Source organism: Ovis aries, chromosome 7, assembly GCF_016772045.2.
Source record: "Ovis aries strain OAR_USU_Benz2616 breed Rambouillet chromosome 7, ARS-UI_Ramb_v3.0, whole genome shotgun sequence".
Classification (NCBI taxonomy): Eukaryota; Metazoa; Chordata; class Mammalia; order Artiodactyla; family Bovidae; genus Ovis; species Ovis aries.
Genome location: NC_056060.1, coordinates 7,857,743 through 7,880,479, shown reverse-complemented (window position 1 = coordinate 7,880,479; position 22,737 = coordinate 7,857,743). Strand labels below are relative to the sequence as shown.

Below are 22,737 nucleotides of genomic sequence, written 5' to 3'. Positions count from 1 at the left end.
TGTGAATTATATCTCAATAAAAAAATTAATTGTATTTCTATATGTTAGCAACAAACAACCCCAAAATGAAATTAAGAAAATATTTACAATGACATCAAAAATAATAAAATATAGTAGGAATGCTGCTGCTGCTGCTAAGTCACTTCAGTCGTGTCTGACTCTGTGCGACCCCATAGACGGCAGCCCACCAGGCTCCCCCATCCCTGGGATTCTCCAGGCACAAACACTGGAGTGGGGTGCCATTTCCTTCTGTAATGCATGAAAGTGAAAAGCAGAAGTGAAGCCGCTCAGTCATCTCTGACTCTTCTCAACCCCATGGACTGCAGCCTACCAGGCTCCTCCGTCCGTGGGATTTGCCAGGCAAGAGTACTGAAGTAGGAATAAATTCAAATAAAGTAATGCAAGCCCTATACACGGAATACTACAAAACATTGCTGAAAGAATTAAAGACCTAATTAAAAGCAAAGACATACCACGGCACATGGATCAGAAGACTTAGTATTAACATGGCATATGCCTCAAATCCATCTATGGCTTCAGGATAATCTCTAAAAAGTCCCAACTCTTATTTTTTTTCCAGAAAAAATGAATCTAAGGTATCTTCCAGGTTTCTAAATTGGCTATCTGGGGACATATTTTTTTTCTCTGCTGATCAGAACATGGCAGTTGGGAAGAGGAGTAGGCAAGCTTAGGAAAGAGAAGATAAAACTAAATTTGGGCCAAGGACTTGAAATTATGATGAGTCATCTCTAAGAAAATCACCCCTTGCATAAATACAGTTGTACAAGTCTTTCTTCATAAACGATGAGGTAGGGGCACTATAGTAACCGATGAAGAGATGTGAAGGGAGCAGAGAGAGGCTCAAGGGTGATCAGACAGCAAGTAAGAGTGGATGGCCAGCAGCCCTATTTCCATTTCATTATCAGAAAATGTTCTGAATCAGAGGGTAGAATTCCCAAGTTAGAAATACATCAGGCTAATTATAAGTACACAGGGTAGCTCTGGATAGACTTCCAGTGAATTAAAACAAGGTGTTTTTTTTTCCCCTCAAGTTCCATTTCTAAGGCTATATATTGTCAAAGCAATTTTCTAAAGATGAGAAATACTATGTACATATGGTACAAATCAACGTCAGCATGAGTCAGGAGACACCTTAATCCTTGACAGTGGGACACAGCAAGTGCGCAACAAAAATCTATCACACTAAAGAGATGATGGGCTCTCTCTGCCAAAAATTAGCCTCATTGGACTTGTCATTTTCTCCCTCTGTCCAAAATGCCATCAATGTGATTTTCTAAATCTGAAAAATGAGTCCTAAACTCATGATCCCAGAGCTAACATTTCATGGATTGGAGAAGGCAAGGGCACCCCACTCCAGTACTCTTGCCTGGCAAATCCCATGGGCGGAGGAGCAGCAGCAGCAAGTATATGTCAAGGTTGCTGCTACTGCAGCTAAGTCGCTTCAGTTGTGTCCGACTCTGTGGGACCTCATAGACGGCAGCCCACCAGACTCCCCCATCCCTGGGACTCTCCAGGCAAGAACACTGGAGTGGGTTGCCATTTCCTTCTCCAATGCATGAAAGTGAAAAGTGAAAGTGAAGTCGCTCAGTCGTGTCAGACTCTTCACGACTCCATGGACTGCAGCCCACCAGGCTCCTCCATCCATGGGATTTTCCAGGCAAGAGTTCTGGAGTGGGGTGCCATTGCCTTCTCCATAATACAGACCAATTTGCTGCATTTCATTTTATACTTTCAAGATTACTCTTTACTTCTACTTAATAATGTATTAATGTACATTAGTAAATGCACAGTAACATATCATTTGTTTCAAAAAGGATGGAGAGATATATTAGTGTAAAAATCAGTTTGTACCACTAGAAGGGATGGCTCAATGGCAAAACTGATAGGAAGCAAAATCTCCTTTTAATACTGTATTTTCTCAAGTATATGGCACCCACCACAGCCACCAAGTTAATCACAGATTTCCAAAAGACAAAAAAGGAAAAGAAACACTAAAAAATTTCCTTGCCAGAGATGACAAACATTCAGAAATATTCATTTGAAAGCGATTATTTGTCTCAAAAGTAAGATAACACAATACCACAGAAGTCATCATATTCAAAGTGCTATTTAATTTGTGCTAAACAGTGAAGACGCTTACCACTTCTAGATTTTTGCTCTTTTGCTTTTGCCAGGGCATCATGGTACCTGTCAGCACATTCAGGGATTACGTCATTTGTATTACCAACGGCAGGCTTCAGAACAGACAAAATATCACTTTGCTTCTCCTTCTCCAAAAACTGATTAACATCAACGACCAGTGTGACCCCTGGGTAATGAAAAAGAAATGTTTCTGTTAATAATTATCTTCTACTCATCCTAGAGGCATGCAAAGATAGAAGTCAACCTTTTAGGAATGCATTAAACCTGTTTACCCTTTGAGAGAATATACTGCATACACTCAAGATAGTCATCAACTGTTCAGGTTTTAAGAGGAATAAAATCCACAGGAGCAGTATTTCCTCATTACTCCTGTATGCTCTCAAGGCATTAGGTTCTGCCCACTGTGGTGATCTGTGAAACAGGGTCAACATATGTTGACAGCAGACATGCAGCCCTTATGCGGGTCATTAATCAGTATGTGAGAACAAGCTTTACGAAAACATGTTTTTATACTGGAATAAGTGAAACACTATCTAAGCCACAAAAATCCTGACATTCTCTGGTACAGTGCAAGTATACTTTCAAGATTGTCCTTAGCAACCTGAATGACTGTTCTAGAAAGGCAATGGGCATAGCTGGTGGCTATGTGCAGTGGAGTCCAGAAACAATTCTGGAACCAATTTAGACCTAGAAAGCACGTGATCCCATTTCAAATGTCTGCCTCTCCCCACAAACAAAACCACATTCTTCTCTTGGTTGCCTAAAGAAAGATAATGTGCTGAATTCTTTACCATCTAGTTTAGGTAAGAATATTTTGGCCCCACCAATGGACCTACTGTCTTCACAACCTGTAAATGTACTGGGTTAGAAAGGTAGAACAAAAACATGGAAGAAACCAGGTTAAAATACTTTATAGATGAAAAAACATCCTGATGAAGAGAGAGGAGAAAGATTTTTTTTTTTTCTTTTTAAACAGACATGTCAAACTCTGCCATACAAATGCTAAACGGTATACTACTGTCATCAAATTACATTCAGACGTGCATAGAGCTGTGAAGGCTGATGTGGTAGGAAAAACAGTCTGACTTTTGACACCTATGAGTCCAATCATGCAATCTGGAGGAGCACTTCCTCCAGGGTAAAGACTTCCGGTGGCCAACTCCACTTGTTGCTGAACAAAAGCTACAGTCAGTGGTGGGTCCTTTCAGACACAGAAGTTCAGGGGAATGGGGAAGCTGCCCCATTTCCTCTTCTCCAGGAAAGCTTAGTAGGAGAAAAAGGCAGTCCTGGTGTTTGAGAAGTCTGTGGTCTCAGAGAAGAGGAGAGAACAAGGAAATGACAAAGGAACCTCACATGAGTTATGTCGAAAAGCTTTATCAAACCCAGTGAAATGCTATTTGCCTTAAAAGATGGGTATTACGAAGGCATACATTTCTTTCACGTACATGTACTGGTGTACAAGCAGGGGGTCCATGGGTTAATCTTCTAAATGACTGAAGCTGACTCCTTTAGAAACCAACCTTCATCTTAACAGAATCCTGCTCCATGAAAACTAAAGACCTGGGGAAAAATCTAATAGAACAGTCCTGCTCATCATTTTACCCACAGTCCCTGGTACATTTTTGGTGCTTAATGTTTGCTGAGAGCTGCCAGAAGAATTCTTTATGGCATCAAAATTATATTGTGTGATAATGTGATATTTTCAAAGACTATGGAGGTGTTGGGCTACTTTGCTCCTGCAATAACTGGTCCCAAACTCCTCCTTTTCTTAATTTTCCTCTACCACCACTGTCAGTTATCACTTCTTGTTCCTGTCTGAATGCCTGCATAGGGCAGCCAAAACACCTAACTTCTTGGTAAATCATGCTTCTGAGTTGGGTAGAGACATAACCAACAGGTAAGCCTTATGCCTAAGATAAGAATAAACAGACCCAAAGCAGCTGTCCACGAGGTCTCCACTGAGTTGACAAAACTCAGTTCTGTGCTCAGGCTTTGAGACAGCTATTTTGATTCCTTTTTTCCTTAAGCTATGGGTTGCAATTAAGTTCCAGAGAGCTGAGAATGACACATAAACAATATCCAGAAAGTCAGGTATGTTTCTGCTATGGAACAAATGAAGAAACCTCCTCCAAACCTCCTAAGATCCAAGAGTATATTTATGCCTTAATCCATATGCCAGAAGGGCTTCTCTAAGGCATGCATTCTCAAAACAGGTGATATAACCCCCAGCAGGGTAAAAATTGGTTCTTGGGAAGAGAAAGTAAAAAAACAAAACAGAACAAAACTTTATATATAAAAGCACATATCTACATGCGGCATATAAGCAGGTATATATTAGTGGTACTGAAATTTCATGTTAAAGAGCACCATGGGGGAAAAAAGTCTAGAAAGACTCCTTAGGGTATAATCATGGATAACGCCTGAACGACATTGCTTTAAGGAGTCAAAAGTAGAGACAAACCTACTTGCAGAAAGCAAGATGCTCCAGTGAAAATGGACATCGGGCCAAAAGCAAGGAGTCTTGAGTTACTGTGCCCTTTCAAATCTTGCCTGTGGTCAAACATATGGGCCAACAAATGATCTGGGAGTGGGTTTGATAATTGCAACATGTGACCAGAATTTGTTTTCAAGTCTTCATACAAAGGATGAAGAGTGATTTTAAAAGTAAGATTAAATTCCTTGTTGAAAACACTGGAAAATTCTCATCTCAGTGTAAGAATATAGGCAGTTTTTATCTTTAGAACATCTTTTTGTTGTTATAAATCATAGAAGACACTATATCAACTCTTTTAAGGAACAGGATGGAAGTAGAAGAACGGATTTTAAATGTGCAAGTGTGGAGCACACAAATCTCAGACATTTGAGAAAATCTCTTACATTCACAGTAAACAGAACTGTGAGTCTCAAGAGGATCGGACTTAACACTTGTAAGTCAAGTATAAGGACAACATGAAAAAAAGGAATAAAATAACTTTTAAACTGGTTTGATCTCTAGGAGAAAAACTATAACCTTTTTAGTCTTTTTGAGTGCTTTGATGACAATATAATTTCTTAAAAGTGTATTTTTCAAACTACGGATGCCTTCAGTTTAATATATAAATTTAAATCTCTTGTGTACACAGCTTAATTTTATTTTTTCTTAAGGATTAGAATGTTTGAACAGAGAGACTTCAAAGATCCTAAGGATATAAGAGTTCAGGTTGGAGAAATACACATATTTTTCAGGCTAAGGAAATAAAAACCAGATGATCCTCACAAATGCCTGCAACGTTTCAAAGCATATCTTCTGGAGCAAGACTAGGTATCTCAAAAGCATTCTATGACCTGATACAACAGGATGGATTCTAATTATGTCATGAACGGACAGGTTAATGAACTACAATTTTAGGAATCTTATTTTAATTTACATAGGTTATTTATACATGGAGAATGTTAGCATATCACCCCGATCGCCGTGTGAGTTTTCTTATTATCCTCTAAGAAAATAGATGCTTAAAAAACACACAAATTATTATTTGGGAGCCAAAGTGGGGGGTCCAGTAATTGCTAAGTATGTCTATTCCAATTATGCATTTCGGACTGGGGGAAATAACCCTAGGGGGTGGGACTCAGCACCCACTAAGCCCACTGTGAGATGAACCTGAGCAACACTCCACTGATCATCTGACCTCCATAAGCCCATCCCGACTGGCAGACCACAGTGAAGTTTCAGGTCTCCTGGAATTCGGGTCAGTTCAGAGCCAGTGTCCAGTAATCTCTGCAAAGTCTGACTGTGTCCTTCCCTGGGGGGAAGCACAATCACCACAGTAGGATGTAACATATTGGTAACGTAGCAGGCTCCTTTCCCAAGGGAACCCAGTCCCTCATTCATTCAAGGGCTTCTGGGTCTGTAAATGGCTCAAGTCCGGGAATTGATGGAGGGACCATGACTTTCTGTTTATCATTCAAGTTATACTTCCACTCACCTGACCTAGAACCCTTCTTCCACTTGTACAAATCAAGTAAGAATTTAGTAGACTGTCTATTTTGCTTCTAGGAATACCACAATCAATTAGCAAATTAAATTCCATAGGTCTGTGTCAGATTTTTCTAATTATTGCTTTGACCCTGCTATCTACTAACATTATACTAACCACAGCCACTTGTCTTTGGTGATTAAATGCTGTCCCCTGGCCTCTGCCAGACAGCCTGACAGACTTTGGATTTTCCAGCCTCTCCACAATTACATGAGCCTATTTCTTAAATGAAATCTCTCTTTATTCTTCCATATAAATGCATGTAGAGATAGTCAGACAGTACTAGATACTTGCTTTCCAGAGAAACTACATGGCTACATATGTAGTTTTTTTTTTTTTTTTTTTTTCCATAGGGGGAAAAATATATAGTTCTATTTCTTTGAAAAATGATATTATAATAGAAGGCATGGAAGGGAGGACAGGCATTTATTAAGTAGGATGGTCTAGCTTTCTAAGGATCAAGATAAAAAAGGACTTGATTATACTATAAATTTAAGAGTTGAGAAATTATTTTCTGCTGTCTGGACTTGGTTCAGCTACAACTTCAAATTTTGCTGGAAATAGTACTTAACTGTGAAAACCAGTGCAACCAATCAATCTTATTTTTGTATAAATATGAATTTAAGAATTAAAATAGGTGAGAGTTTGTATCTTTTCAGAAAAAAAAAGGCACACGTTTTAAAAATTAGGAATTAAAACAGAAGCTCAGGGGGATAGCCAGATGTAAGCGCGAAGCTGCGGCAGCAGGAGGCGGCGAGGGCTTACATTGCTTTGCTTTGTTTATGTCCTTGTTGGCCTCGTTGACGGCATGCTGTATCTCATCCAGCCAAAGAATTTTAGAAGCACTTTGAGGGTCCTGAGAATGTGGTCACAGAATAAAAGAAAAAAAAAAAAAAACAGTGAATGATGATGAAACAGAATTAACAATGGTTTTTTAGGAGCCACTTTATTAAAATTTCCACGAACTCTTATTTAGCAACAACCCAGCATGGCCCCACACTGTACAAGCTACTGATGAAACAGACTCCAAACGGGACCACTTCTCCCCTCTGCACAACCACCTCTTTAGTCCGGTCCACTCCGCCCCCATCATCGCTCCCTTGACAGCTGCACCGATCTCCTATTTGCTTTTGTTGTTTCCACGTCAGCTTCCACCCCAGTGGCCCTCTACCGAGAACCAGATAACTCCTCCCAAAAAGGACATCACATCACATCATTCCTCTGCGAAACTCCTTCAGAGGTTCTCTCCAGCAGTGGGAAGGAAACGACACCCGCTTCCCACAGACTGTGGGCATCTAAGGATCTGGTCCTGCTCATCCCTCTGTTTTTATCTCCCCCTCGTCTACTCACTGTTCTTGACCTCCACACCCGCCTCCTTCAGATCCCATCGCTCTACCCCAGGTGTGTGGCTGTTGGTTTTTTCTTATCATTCAGGCCTTAATTTAAATGCGGCCTCTTCCAAGAAAGCCTTCTCTGACTACTCCGGTCAATCACATAGTCTCTCCCCCAATCACTCAGTAACTGTGGCTCCCAAGGTGGCTCAGGGGGGCACAGCACACTTTCAATTTGTGGGAAAAAATGAACGTGGATTTTATCAGACACAGTGACAAAAATAAGACCCAGCGGATTCCGATAGAAGCATGGTGATGGCCCTCGAGGAGCTAATGGTTCAGCAGAGGAGGCAGGTGCATCAAAAATGATAATTACTGGATCAACAGCAAGGCCCTACCATATAGCACAGGAAACTACACTTAATATCCTGTAATCAACCGTAATGAAAAATAAAAAACTATAATACAATGTGATCAGAGCGATATTAGCGATAGATAGTTTAGAAATAGCCAAGAAGAGATGAATTTGTATTAGGAGCGTTGAGATGCAGGGGAAGAAAAGACCAAGTCGTTAAGGACAGCTTCAGAAAGGAAGTGTTAGCAGCAGTAGAAAGGTACTGAGTTACCTTTCCTCATTTTTACTTTAAGGGATGATTCTGATTTTACCCCAAAGGCAGTGCCAGCATACAATGTAAATAAAGAAGGCTTCCAGATAGCAACTGCATTTCATATAAACGTGTCTTAAGATTACAAGTAAATTTTGTTATTGGTAGAAATTAAGCATTTTAGAGAAGATGAGACATTTCATTTTAAAAACCTGAAAATATCTGCCTACTTGTGCGATAGCCTAAAGAAAGACTATGATGAACAGAGGGTGGTTCGTCGAAGCCAGGCAGAAGCAGCTCCATCATGTAGGACTCAAGAAGGATAGGGGGCAGGAAGGAGAAAGAACATGCACCAGCATCTTTGGCAGGCTTCAACTCTATCTCCCTCAGAGCCCAGTAAGAGATGATACGTGGGGAAAGGGCTCTGAAAATGAGACAAAATATCTGCTATTTCATTCTGTAACCCCCAGATTAAAGAAGACCATGGATGAAGGCTTGGTTCCTGCTTCCACAGTCACCTCTAGCTGGATCTGCCACGTGGGAACCACATGCTAGTAAGATTTTCCATCTTTTGGGAGAATGGATGTGGAAGGTTCAAACAGGAAGCAAGACGGGAAGTTGAGACCTGGAAGAGGGTGAAGGGGCAGGGGAACAGAAAGTATTTTTCCTCCGCTTCTAAGCCAAAGAGAACCCAACCACTCCCCCAGGTACAGCCTAAAAACTAAGCTCCACACAAGTTCATTTCTTAGATTTTTTTTTTTCCTCTGAAGGGGATTTACCAAATTTCTTCATAACTTACCAGTGTAGAAGATGTACCATACAAACTTTTATTCAGATGAGAAGAAAGTTACAATCCATTTCAAAGCTGAAGGTATTAGTTTTATAAGCTAAACCCAAGAGGACTTTGCAAATCAAAATAATTTAAGTCAACAGTTGAATCATGACCCACTGCAGCGAAGGGTTGCTAGAGTTAAATGCAAAGCCAAGAGGAAAAACTGAAGCCTACCAGGGTAAGGTTTTCCTTTCAATTGATCACTGGAAGACTGGAAACAGGGTGTTTATAGGATGGCCAAGTCTCTGTGCTGTGCAGAGTCACTCAGTCGTGTCTGACTCTTTGCGACCCCATGGACTGTAGCCCTCCAGGCTCCTCTGCCCATGGGGATTCTCCAGGCAAGAGTACTGGAGTGGGTTGCCATGCCCTCCTCCAGGGGATCTTCCCAACCTAGGGATCGAACCCAGGTCTCCCACATTGCAGGCGGATTCTTTGTCATCTGAGCCACCAGGGAAACGCAAGAAAACTGAGTGGGTAGCCTATCCCTTCTCCAGGGGATCTTCCTGACCCGGGAATTGAACTGGGGTCTCCTGCATTGCAGGTGGATTCTTTACCAAATGAGCTACCAGGGAAGCCTGTTCAAGTCTCTACTTCCAGCTAAAAAGCCAGGTTCAATATACGAGTTACAGATGGATTAAGTCAACAGAACGTAGGCCATCTGAAAATCGAGTAATAAATTCCTGAATTTAGAGGATTCCTAGAAAATTGTAAATAATTTAAAATCTACCTCAGTATGTACTGTGTTACCAGGTAATTGTGTATTATTTGGCTGAAGTATTAAGCACTGACTTAAAAAAAATTTATTTATTTATTTTAACTGGAGGCTAATTACTTTACAATATTGTAGTGGTTTCTGCCATACACTGACATGAATCAGCCATGGGTGTACATGTGTTCCCTGTCCTGAACCCCCCTCCCACAGCCCTCTCCATCCCATCCCTCCGGGTCATCCCAGTGCACCAGCCCTGAGCACCCTGCCTCATGCATGGAACCTGGTGTGGCGATCTATTTCACACATGGTAATATACATGTTAAACACTGACTTTTGACTGTAAGGCTCTTGGTGTGATAAGATGTGAAAAGCTCACACAGATCAGTTTCCTCCCACCTTATTCTTTATCCTGAAGTCTCATGAAATTTGCATTTTCTGATTCTTGCTGCATTTTTATAGTCAACAAGCTATTGGGCTGTCTAGTGTTTAAGTGTTGTTAGCTATAGGAAAATTTGTTATAATGCAGTTTAACTACATATTAAATTATATCCTCCAGAATATAACTACACATAAAAGCTTAAATGTGAATGTGCTTAACATTACTGCAAAGCTTATATATGAAAACAACAATGCGAATGTGTTTAACATTACTGAGTTGTACACTTAACAATGGTTAAGATGGCAAATTTTATGCTATGTATATTTTACAACAGTTGAGAAAAAAAGTTTATTGTAAACCTGCTCACCAATACCCGTGGGATAAAGGGAGTCCTCTGCATCTTAATGTTGTGCTATGATTTTAGTTTAATCAAATAGTGTTCTTTCGGGGGATCCCAGGGACAGGGGAGCCTGGTGGGCTGCTGTCTATGGGGTCGCACAGAGTCAGACACAACTGAAGTGACTTAGCAGCAGCAGCAGCTACTTATCTGACCCTATAGAATTATTGAATGGCTCAGAATATGATGACCTATGGCAAAACAAAACACAATGAAAGCAAGCTTTGGCCAAGCACTGATGACAAATTCAGACCAATGTGACAATGAAGGAGAATTTTCAAACTAATCAAGCACTTAGAACAACTTTAATGTGATAAAAAAAACAAAACACAAAACCTTGCTTTCCCAGATTCATTTAGTTTACAATCACATAATGAATCCAACAAGATTTGAAATAGCTGAAAGGAAAAGGAAAAGGATAACTTCTGACAGCTCAGTTACTAGGTAGAAATGGCACCCTGGAACCTTATCTTTAAAGTGGGTAAAAATGAGATAAGGAACAGATTTAAATTTAACTGCTGCTAAGCATCTGTTTCCAGCTCACCTCTGCCCTTATCTGCATTCATTCCATGCACAGAAATACACGGGGTAGGAACTACAGCTTCTGCCCAGAATGGCCTGTGAGTGGTGGGAGGAGTTTCACGAATTTCTCCAGGGATAAGGAACACGCTCAGAGGCTCAGCCTGAGTCATGCACGAATGCTGTCACACCCTTTCCCTGCAGAGGACCCGGGCGGGCTTCCTGTCCACAGAGCACAGCAGAACCCCGTCCTACAGACAGAACCAGGGTGCCAGCGCATGGAGCCGAGGTGAACCCCCCCAGCCCTGCACTCTAGAGAGAGGCGGCTCGGATCAAGATGAGAGCCGTCGTCTTTGCAGCCGTTGGAGCACTGCTTCTGTCCCCTGCTTCCTGTCAAAGTGGTAAGCTCTTTCCTTATGATGTTGGGTGGGATTGCTACTTTGTGTCCCAAGAGTCAACTGAATCTAATCTCTTTTACATTTCACACAGACTGCACACCCCCACAGGCAGAGTGGAATCCTAGTTATTAAAAGGGGGAATCACGGACGTGAAGAGATGTAGTTTGCTCACTATTCCCATCTTGTCCAAGACTGTTCTCTGCTCGTATTTAAAAATTTGTGGCACAGTCAAGCCAGGAGAGCTCTACAATTAAATCAAGAATCAATTTTCTTTAAAAGTTTTTTGTTTTTCTAAGCATTTCCTCTGATATGGCAAAGAATAACATTTTTTAAAAGAGATTTAAAAAATCCCATGTTAATTGCTCCTGGTGAGTCACAAATGAGGAAAACAAGAATATTCCCTGAAAGACAGAGTGGTTGGTCTGCTTTCAATAATCACTGATGCTAATCAATGCACATTTCGCAAAAGAAGTATGAGTTTTCTGTTTCACTCAGTACAATGTTAGCCCGTCATTTCCTGCTTGCTCTAGATCAACCTGGGACAGGGGTATCGACAACCTCCTTACTGTCAGGGTACCACTCTCCAGTGAACATTTTAGGAGCCAGAGAGCTGATGGGAGTAAATGACAGTGAGCAGGGAAGATAAAAACTTTCCAAAAAACTCCAAGGCTCTATAGAGAAATGCTGGAATCGCTGAGGTGGTCTTAGGACAGTGTGGAGGGCAGTTGCTCATGTGGGAGTTACAGTGAGTGAGTGCTCTTTCTGGGAGAGGATGAGCCTAAATCAAGCAGAAGAGCAAAAGAAAAGAAGTCTGCAGAGGTGGTTCCTTCAAGGTGCTTGTGGGGTTTGCTGGACGTGAAAAGGGGGGAAATTAAAGGGTGACAAGGTAAGGAGATCACGAGGTAGGGGAGATAAACTAGGATTTGAGATTAACATATATACATTATATACAAAACAGGTAAACAACGAGCAACAAGGACCGACTGTATAGCACAAGCAACTATTCTCAGTATCTTATACTAACCTTAAGGGAAAAGAATTGGAAAGAGAAGATATATATATTACATATCTGATATGCATAAAACAGAATCACTTTCCTATACACTTGAAACTAACACAACACTGTATATTAACTCTGCGGCTGCTAAGTCGCGTCAGTCGTGTCTGACTCTGTGAGACCCCATAGACGGCAGCCCACCTAGCTCCCCCGTCCCTGGGATTCTCCAGGCAAGAACACTGGAGTGGGTTGCCATTTCTGTAAAAAGTTTTATTTAAAAAAAAAAAAAAAGGCAGCAAAGTGAACGGAGGTGACTTTGCTTTCGTCAAAAGGGGTTGGGAGGAAATGGAGAGGAAGACCCCCCCCTGTTTAGTGGCTGAAGTCTCTTCCCTGTGGGTCAGTCCCTCTCCAAAGCCTTTTCTCAGGTTGAAACACATTTCAGGGACATCATGTCAGATGAACCTGTATAAAACACTCAAATAAATGAAAAGACACACACACAATTTAACAAGCATTCGTTCTTAAGGAAAACCAGGCTCTAAGGAGTAAAAGACTTCTTTGAGCGGGATCAGAGCCAGAATTCTCATGGAAATGGAATCAAGGCTTGTTGACAGCGTCACTGTTCAGCAGGTTTTCAGGCATGACATCTTGCTCAATCACTGGATTTCTCAAAAACAGACACACACTGGGTTTCAATGGCTCTCTTCCCAGATCTTGAAGGGATATAACTCGTACAGCATGTTTTCAGCCTCCATTTTCCAGCTCTGTGCCAGCCTGAAAAGACCCTTCTCTTCGGGTAACGTCAGATGCGAGAATTTTCCAAAATGCCCAAGTGAGCAGGAGGATTTGAGTGGCTGTACTCAAATGGCACACCTCTACACACAGGCATAGAAGAGAGCCCCTTCCCCAATTTTTCTTTCCTTTAATCTTTCTTCCTTTACAAGGACACCCTCTGCTTACGCCCCGAATTCAGTTTTTGTGATCTCAAGGTTATGAGGGAGACTTCAATTTCACCCGAGGGGGAACTGGTAGAGATTAAAGCCGGAATAGAAGCCGGCTTTGAAGCAGAGCCAGGTTGCTAAACACTAACTAACCTCCAGGATTCAACAGGTAGGAATTCAGAGCTCATGTGAAAAGAGGTAACTGGCAGAGTAAGGCATTTTAAATCGATATGAGTATTAGGTTTATATTCAGCATAAAAGCCTGTCTTAAGGTAACGTTAGAAATGTGAGAGAATCTACTTTCTCTACACGTCAAGGATTAATTTATGGAAAGTTACATAATGAAAAGCAGGTTTGAGTGTTACGGTTTATTTTGTTTTTAAAATTGCTCCCTCAAGAATTAAGATTATTAGTATCAATGTGCCAACTAAGTGACAAAAATTTATAGTACGTAATTTGTTTTAATACTCTTTTTCTTTTCTTCATTTCCAACTTCTTGAATCATCAATTTCCTGTTCTAATTTTTCTGCCTTTGTCTCCTCCTCTCTTGAAATCTGGCATTCCCCTACAATTCTGCTTTTGGGCTATTTCTTCTCACATCTCTCCCTGCAGTACATTCAAGCACAAAATCAAAGTCCTGTCTCTACCCAGACTAAAAGGCCCATACGTCTCATGTGGGCTCCTGAAATTCTGGATTCCACATTTAAGTCTAACCTGTCAGGGCACATTCTCGTTCTAATATTGCACCAGCAATTCGAACTCAGGAATATTCAAAACTGAGATCTTAGCTTTTCCCTGTGTTGGACCCTCAGAACCCTTGCCTTCGCCATGCTCCATCTGCCTCTCCTCCGATGTTGTCCAGAAGACAAACCTCCCAGTCATTTTTGCTTCTTGCCTCCCTTGCACCATCTCCAGATGCTAAGTCCCCTTGAGCCTCCATTACCGAGTCTCATGTGTTCATCTTCACCTCTGCACTGCCATTACTCCAGCTCTGTAACCCACCAACTTGAGTTGAAATGATTACAGTAGCCTCCAAATCTAGACAGCATATTAAAAAGCAAAGACATCACTTTGCCGACAAAGGTCCATATAGTCAAGGCTATGGTTTTTCTAGTAGTCACGTACAGATGTGAGAGTTGGACCATGAAGAAGGCTTAGCGCTGAAAAACTGATGCTTTTGAACTCTGGTGCTGGAGGAGACTCTCGGGGCTTCCCAGGTGGTGGTAGTGGTAAAGAACCCATCTGCCAATGCAGGAGACATAAGAGACCTGGGATTGATCCCTGGGTTGGGAAGATCCCTGGAGGAGGGCATGCCAACCCACTCAAGTATTCCTGCCTGGAGACTCCCAGGGACAGAGAAGCCTGGGGGGTTACAGTCCATAGGGTGGCAGACAGTCAGACACAACCGAAGCAACTGAGTATGCATGTGTGCAGAAGACTCTTGAGAGTCTCTGGACTGCAAGGAGATCAAACCATTCAATCTTAAAAGAAATCACCCCTGAATATTCATTGGAGGAATTGATGCTGAAGCTGAAGCGCCAATACTCTGCTCACCTGACACCAAGAGCTGACTCACTGGAAAAGACCCTGAAGCTGGGCTAGACTGAAGGCAGGAGGAGAAGAGGGCAGCAGAGGATTGAGTGGCGGTTAGATAGCACCACTCACTCAATGGACATGAATCAGAGCGAACTCGGGGAGACAGTGAAGGACGGAAAAGCCTGGTGTGCTGCAGTCCATGGTGTCGCAAGAGTCGGACACGATTTAGCAACTGAACAACAACAAAGCCTCTAAATCAGATCCCTTTGCCTCTCACTTCTTACCCTCTTAGCCTTTTCTCTACACTGTCATCAAAGTGACCTTAAACACAAGTCAAATCACGGTTATATTAGTCAAATCACGGTTATACTGTAATGAATTTCCACAAAATTAAAACACAGGGTTTATTATATTTCTGAAGGTCACAAGTCCTGAAATCAAGGTGTCAGCAGGGAGGCTCCAACAGAGAGCCTGTCTTCTTGCTGTAGTCGCTCTCTCGAAGCACATGCATTCCTTGGCTCATGGCTCTTTCTCCAACCTTCAAAGCTGGCAGCAGAGCCTTTTCCAGGATCTCCAACTTTGGCCCTCTTGTCTCTCCCTTTTATAAGGAGTCTTATGATTACATCTGGCCCACTGGCCAATCCAGGGTGCTCATTCCATCTCAAAATCCTGAAGCATATCCACAAAAGTCCCTTTTGCCATAGAAGGTAACATATTTGCAGGTCCCAGGCATTAGTGCATGGATTCTTCAGGGAGCCATCATGCTGTCTACCTCAGTGGTCATCCCTCTGTCCGCAATTTTGTCTGCATACAACCTCAGCAACTGTGAATGGGCACGTGATTTCTTAGGACAGTTTAGGAGCCCTTCAAAGATTTGGCTGTAACCTACTGTTTCAACTTCATCTGCCAGATGTACCTTATTTGTATAAGAATGTGCTTTTATGCATCTTCTCCATTAGTGTGAGAATTGAAGACAGGAATGGTATTGATTTCAAACTGTGCTTCACTGGCATATAAACACACAATAAACATTTGCTAAATCAACTCATCTGATATTTTCAGATCCCACGTCAGCCGACACAATTTTGGCCCGTGGCCACTCATCACCTGCCAGATTCTTAGTCTTCTATTAAATTCCACCTCTTTATGTACCTTGCTTCATCTTTGCTCATGTTCATCTTTTCCTTGACATTTTGCCCCAACATCTAAATCTATTAAATACTGTCTGAATGCCTATACAGTTTATAATCAATATGACATTAGCCTATAATGGTTTAAACTGCTATTTTTGTTTCCTCTTACAGTATTATAATTCCTTACATACAAAGAGTTGTCATCTAGTTTGGGTTCCCGCATGGGTTAGCATGCTGCTGGGGCATATGATCTACATTAAATGCTTTCCTGTTGATTACCTGACCTATAATGACTGTTTAAAATAAAAAGTATCCTAAATTCTACCATTACAGAAATTATGGAGCATAAGAAATCGTTTTATTGTCTCCTGAACAACAGATATCCCTCAGTGATGAATCATATGTTAATACTTCTTTTCAATTACAGGCATGGAATATGATGCAGACAACTTGGCAGTGCCAACCTTGACTATTAAGACCTTCCGTGGAGCTCCCCAAAATTCTTTTGAAGAGTTTCCCCTTTCTGCCATAGAAGGCTGGACAGAAACCACCAAAACCGTACAAATCAAGTGCCCTGAAGAACTTGATTCAAATCTCCGTGTGAATAATGCTACCATGGGGTACCTGAGCAGCGCTTTAAGTACCAAATTGATACCCACCATCTACATCCTGGTGTTTGCAGTAGGAATGCCGGCCAATGCAGTGACCCTGTGGATGCTCTTCTTCAGGACCAGAACCATCCGGATGACCATCTTCTACACCAACCTGGCCATTGCAGACTTTCTGTTTTGTGGTACACTGCCCTTTAGAATAGCTTACCATCTCAATGGGAACAACTGGGTGTTTGGCGAGGTCATGTGCCGGGCCACCACGGTCATCTTCTACGGCAACATGTACTGCTCCATTCTGCTCCTCGCCTGCATCAGTATCAACCGCTACTTGGCCATCGTTCATCCTTTCACTTACCGGGGACTGCCCAAGCGCACCTGTGCCTTGCTAACATGTGGACTGGTGTGGACAATGGTTTTCTTATACATGCTGCCATTTTTCATTCTGAAGCAGGAGTACTATCTTGTCCAGCAGGACATCAGCACCTGCCACGATGTCCACAACACATGTGCGTCCTCGTCGCCCTTCCAGCTCTACTACTTCATCTCCTTGGCATTCTTTGGGTTCCTAATCCCATTTCTGGTCATTGTCTATTGCTACGCAGCCATCATCTGGACGCTTAACGCAAAAGATCGGAGGTGGTTGTGGTACATTAAGGCGAGTCTCCTCACTCTTGTGATTTTCACCATTTGCTTTGCTCCAAGTAATCTCATCCTTATTATTCATCATGCCAACTACTACTACAGCAACACCGATGCCTTATACTTTGTCTATCTCATAGCGTTGTGCCTCGGTAGCTTGAATAGTTGCCTAGATCCATTCCTTTATTTTCTCATGTCAAAAACCACAGATCACTCTACTGCTTACCTTACAATGGTGAAATCATCTTAGAGAACAAGGAAAGCTATTTGTGAAAAGATACATTCTTGAGGTAACATATGCATAGAGCTCTATTCTCCAGCTCCATTTTTAAGCTCCTAAAGCACAATGCTTCAAAATAAAGCATTACATACACCCTAGCTTTTTTCAAAAAAAGTGTCAATGCAGGAGAAAAGATACCTCTTCTCTCTTCATGGCAACTGACACATCGGCCCGACTGGTACTTCAAGCTCTTGAAATATCCGTCTTCCCTACTTCTAAGAGGTTTCTACTCTAGATGACTTGAAGGTTGAGGATGGAGCAGTGGGGGCAAGGGTGCAGCAGGGGCGGGGGCGGTTAAGATCTCTGCTTTTAGTATCTGGTGTCATTTTTAATTCTTCTGCCTCCTTCCACTCTCAGGCTGCTGGCTGCCTCATCAGCCGATTCTATGTGTATAGTATCTCTCAGTCCATGTGTTGTCCAGGCCCACCTCTGCCTTCTAACCGTTCTCATCACTGCCAGCCTGTCCTCCACTTCTCAGGCCACTACTAAGTCACGTCTGACTCTTGTGATCTCATGAACACATGATCTCATGAACACATGATCTCATGTAGCCTGCCACACTCCTCTGTCCACGGGATTTCCCAGGCAAGAATACTGGAGTGGGTTGCCATGATTAATCTTCCCCAAATGCCAATTTGAATATATCACTCAAATCTCCCAGTTTAGAAACCTCCATTGACCATTCACTGCTTTGGAATAAATTATAAAGATTTAGATTAGCACTCAGGACTGACACGAACTTTATCTACCGGAAAACACGCGTGGGATGTAAGCACTGGCTGAGCTTCTCCTTTTTCTATAATCTACGCTTCTCCTCATTCTGCCCCTGCCCTCACTGGAAAGCTATTTCTAATATGTTTGCCTTAATTCTTTCCATCTCTCGAAGTCCTCAAAGGGCCACTCTTCCCTGACTCTCAAGTCAGAAGTTCATTTTCCTCATCTGAACCTTCAAAAAACTTTTTTGTATTTCTATTATGGCACTTTAGAGAGCTCACTTGTATACGAATGTTAATTCCATAAGCACTTACTAAGTACCATATGCAGTAGAGAAGGGGCTTGTCCTCTCCTTCTCTAAGTTCCTAGTAATAATGTCAGGCCCAAGTCTTCCCAGGGTCTGTGGGGCAAGGCTTCATGCTTTGCACATCCTGTGGTTGGATGAATGAAATAATAAAATCTCAAGGCACCTAAACAGCATGAAAGTCAATTAAACTCATACTGAGAAGGCAAGGCAGCCCATATGACAGGGCATAATATTTCTGGTTGGCCACATCAAAAAAGAAAAAAAAAAGAAAGCTAAGAATATATTCAAGAGGTCACTTATAAGTTTAAAATAATGGCTCCATTATTTTTGTCCTTAAACATAGTTTTTATGGGAAAATGATATTTTGTGATAATCTTTCCCTCAGTTTAGACATCAGACAGAAGGTGATTATTAGTGGTTAAGGGCATAAAGGATTGTGAGATGAATTTTCAAATTTGTAGGAACACGCATTGACTGTACACTTTGTAGTGCCCATCAAAACAATAAAAGACATTTTAAATGCTGATCTGTGAGTGTGCAGAGTTTCTTATTTCATTGGACTTAAGACTACAAAAAACAAAAAAATGTACACAAAGAACATTTACAGTATCTGTGTGGTTACATGAAAAGTAAAAATAAGGTAAACACTAAAGCAAACAAAAGAAAAAAAAACTAAAATAAAATAAGTTTCTAGATGACAAAAACCCCAATGGAAGGAACTGCTTTCTGCAAAATAATGAACTGTAATACAGTTTGCCCTACAGAAAAAAAAAATTCAACACTATTCACTTGTTAAAAGCATACTTAACTTTTATGCAGTAAACGAGAACTTTTGGGGTGTATAATTCATATGCCTCCCAAAATTCTCAAGAAAAGGCTTCAACTTAAAAATAGCTGACAATTCACTGCCTCCAGTGACTGGACCTAAAAGTGTGCTCTCTGCAAACATATGCCAGGCCCACTTCCCAGCCTTTCCCTCAAGAAATGGAAGGAATCTGGTGTGTATGCAAGGTTATACCTGAAATACCGTTATTGAGGACCAAGAATTCTCATCAACTTATATCACTGTCCTCAATCTTTGATAAAACTGAGCATTCGACTACGATGTCATCCATTTTGACTCTTAATGACTATATACTCTGGCACAAGCTGTACTTCATATTGACAATACCAGTAATGTAATTTTCCTCTATTATTTTCCAAGGCTAGACTTTTGGAAAGTAAGGCACATAAACAGCCCCAGAAACACAACTGAAAATTTACAGATATCAAAACAGCAGAGGTTCAAAGACAAAGAGAGACCCCCACTAAATAACAGAATCAGGTGCTTCCCCCCCCCCCCCCCAGGGAAAGAGAATGTGCTGGGAAAACAATGTGTCAAAATGAAGGAGCAGAGAAAGAGAAATGCCTTTAAAGATGGCAACTTGACCAAATCAGAGTCATCACTTGGGGCTGTAGTGTTTCATCATCTCTTGTGCTTAGTCACTTCAGTCTGACTCTTTGTGACCCTGTGGACTGTAGCCCATGAGGCTCTATCGTCCATGGGATTCTCTAGGCAAGAGTACTGAAGTGGGTTGCCATTTCCTCCTCCAGGGGATCTTCCCACATGTCTGCATTGCAGACAGATTCTTTACTGTCTGAGCCACCAGCGAAGCCCTTTAATCTCTCAGTTAATGGCAATATATTGTCGTTCAAGCTTCTAATTTCATAGGTCAATGGTGGTTTAATGCCTGCTCTAGCTCAGATTCCTAGGCTCATATTCAGGCCTCTAATTACACTATCAGAGCACTGCTTTCACATGTAGGAGGGTTTCCCTGGTAGCTCAGCTGGTAAAGGATCTGCCTGCAATGCAGGAGTCCCCGGTTCGATTCCTTGGTTGGGAAGGTCCCCTGGAGAAGGGATAGGCTACCCACTCCAGTATTCTTGGGCTTCCCTGGTGGCTCAGCTGGTAAAGAATCCGTCTACGATGAGGGAGACCTGGGTTCGGTCCCCGGGTTGGGAAGATCCCCTGGAGAAGGGAAAGGCTACCCACTCCAGTATTCTGGCCTGGAGAATTCCATGGACTGTATAGTCCGTGGGGTTGCAAAGAGTCAGACATGACTGAGTGACTTTCACTTCACACTTAGGGGGAGGCCCCACAGAGAGGCAGTGGTGCACAGACACCTGGGGGCTTCTGAGTGCTCTGAAGAGGTGCTGTGGAATTGCACCTGGACCTAAAGTCCTGAGATTGGGGTGCTCGGGAGCAGACATCCACTGCTTGCCTATAAAGGTTTGTGGAGTCAGTCTCACCTCAAAGACAATCCCCCATGTGGTTGTCAGCAGAGAAACCCAGGTCTACCTCTGCTTTGCATGCAGAAGATCCCAGTTTGTGGCCGGAGCAGGCCTTGTGTCTAGCGAAGACTTTGTGACAAAGACGTCAATGCACCACGTGCTGACCTGCATGGCAGCTCGAGGTGCCACTTAACACTAGCTACATTTCATAAACCCTTTCTGGGGGTGCATGCGCCATGTCAAATGCTATATGCTTATACATACATACATTATAATCAATGTAACTATGTGTTAATAGGGAATTATGTGTTAATGTATATTATTCACTTACTACATTATGTAATCACTTAAGCCTCACCATAATCCTATAAGGTAGGTACCATAGTTTTAATTTTACATATGTGAAAACCAAAGCATAAAGAATTTTAGTGACTTGAGTAAAATCCCTAGCTAATCGGTGGCAAAGCCAAGATCTAAATGGTTCCTGTCTGTCTCCAAAACTAAGAACTTTAGCGTCCAATGCCGTGTCACGTGCTACGGCCACAGCTACATCGGTAGGGACAGCGGCAGGCAGCCTGGTCCTCCTCACTGACAGGGTCTGCTCCCCCGGCTGGGATGAGGGCACACAAGGCCTGGCTTGAGTCTCACTCTCCCTATTTTTTTTTTTTTTTGCATAGGTAAGCTCTTTTTTTTGGGTGACATGCTCCATGTCAAATGCTATACACTTATATATATACACATACTATAAAAAAATAGAAATTCAATAAAAGTGAAAAATAAAACAATGTAAATCCTATTCACTCCATGCTACTAAATTGCCTCATTAGAGCTGAAGAAAAATATTCCCCAAGGTAGGGCCTTCGGTTCTCTGAGCCTTCCCTGGGATGGCATAGCCTTACCCTCTGTGCTTTATGGATGCCTCATGTAACTCACCTTTGTCTGATCCTCACAGCAACTGTTAGGGGTGATGATAATGATACTTAATTCATAGGGCTGCTATGACTTATTCGGAGGACTGTATTAGCTAATATACATAAAGTACCCACTATCATAGGTGGCAAACAGCAGGTGCTCAATAAACGTTTGCCATAGCCAAAAATGTTCTTCCTGTTCCAGATGAGGCCATTCCTGGCTTGTAAAGACCAGTACAAACAAGATGCCCACTCCTTTGGGGCTGGATTTGCACCTGGGGACACGGCAGCCACAAGTGGCTAAGTCCCAGGGAGCACCAGGAGACAGTTCTTCCCGTCCACCCAGTTCTTCCAGGGTGGCCAGTATCTACGGGATACCTCACAACCACAGTATGAGCTCTGCGGCCAGCTGAAACCCTCTGCTCTGCAGTGGGACCTGGCCAGGTCAGTTTCCTCCTGTGCCTAGAACAAACCAAGCTGCTGCCCATGTAGCCCTGCCATTACCTGCTTGCATCATCCTGCTCCCACCCATCAAACCAACTCATCCTTACCCTTCGCAAACTGCTCCTGATCCACCTCCACACCAGCCTGTCTTAGAATTCCAGCCCACAGCAACCCCAACCATCTCCGAGTCACTCTGAGCATTCCTCGTTTTGACACTTGGCCACCATACTCACCTCCACTGCTGTGGATTTTATGTGGGAATGCCCTCTGTCTCAGGAAGTTTCTAAGCCTCTTGAGGACAAGGACAGACCATTTGAATGGTATCGTGTGTCCCTTGGATTCCCCCCTTCCCCTCTCTCCCCAAACTGGTCTGTAAATTTAAAAGAAACACACCTATTATCTAAACAGAGTTGAAATTATATATATATATATAATATATATATATATATATATTCTTTTTTGAATTCTTTTCCATTATAGGTCATTATAAGACATTGAGCACAGTTCCCCATGCTATATAGTAGGTCCTTTGGGATTAAAATATGCACATTTCTATATAAAAAATAGACAACTAACAATAAATAAATAAATAAAAACACAC

The 22,737-nt window shown here is 42.1% G+C and overlaps 2 protein-coding genes across 2 annotated transcripts in view; one reads left to right on the top strand and one right to left on the bottom strand.

The window, feature by feature from the left end:
* The window catches only part of IQGAP2 (IQ motif containing GTPase activating protein 2), a 307,827-nt gene that overhangs the window by 69,079 nt on the left and 216,011 nt on the right, over positions 1-22,737 (bottom strand). The window contains exons 14-15 of the mRNA XM_012180670.5: positions 6,945-7,035; positions 2,162-2,329 (exon numbers count right to left, since the gene is read on the bottom strand). Coding sequence (XP_012036060.3) covers positions 2,162-2,329; positions 6,945-7,035 — 259 coding nt within the window. The remainder of the gene's footprint in view (positions 1-2,161; positions 2,330-6,944; positions 7,036-22,737) is intronic.
* On the top strand, positions 11,185-19,036 carry F2RL2 (coagulation factor II thrombin receptor like 2). Its single transcript, XM_004010197.5, has 2 exons — positions 11,185-11,355; positions 16,387-19,036. The coding sequence occupies exons 1-2, from the start codon at positions 11,292-11,294 to the stop codon at positions 17,457-17,459; spliced, it is 1,137 nt and encodes a 378-aa protein (XP_004010246.1). The 5' UTR covers positions 11,185-11,291; the 3' UTR covers positions 17,460-19,036.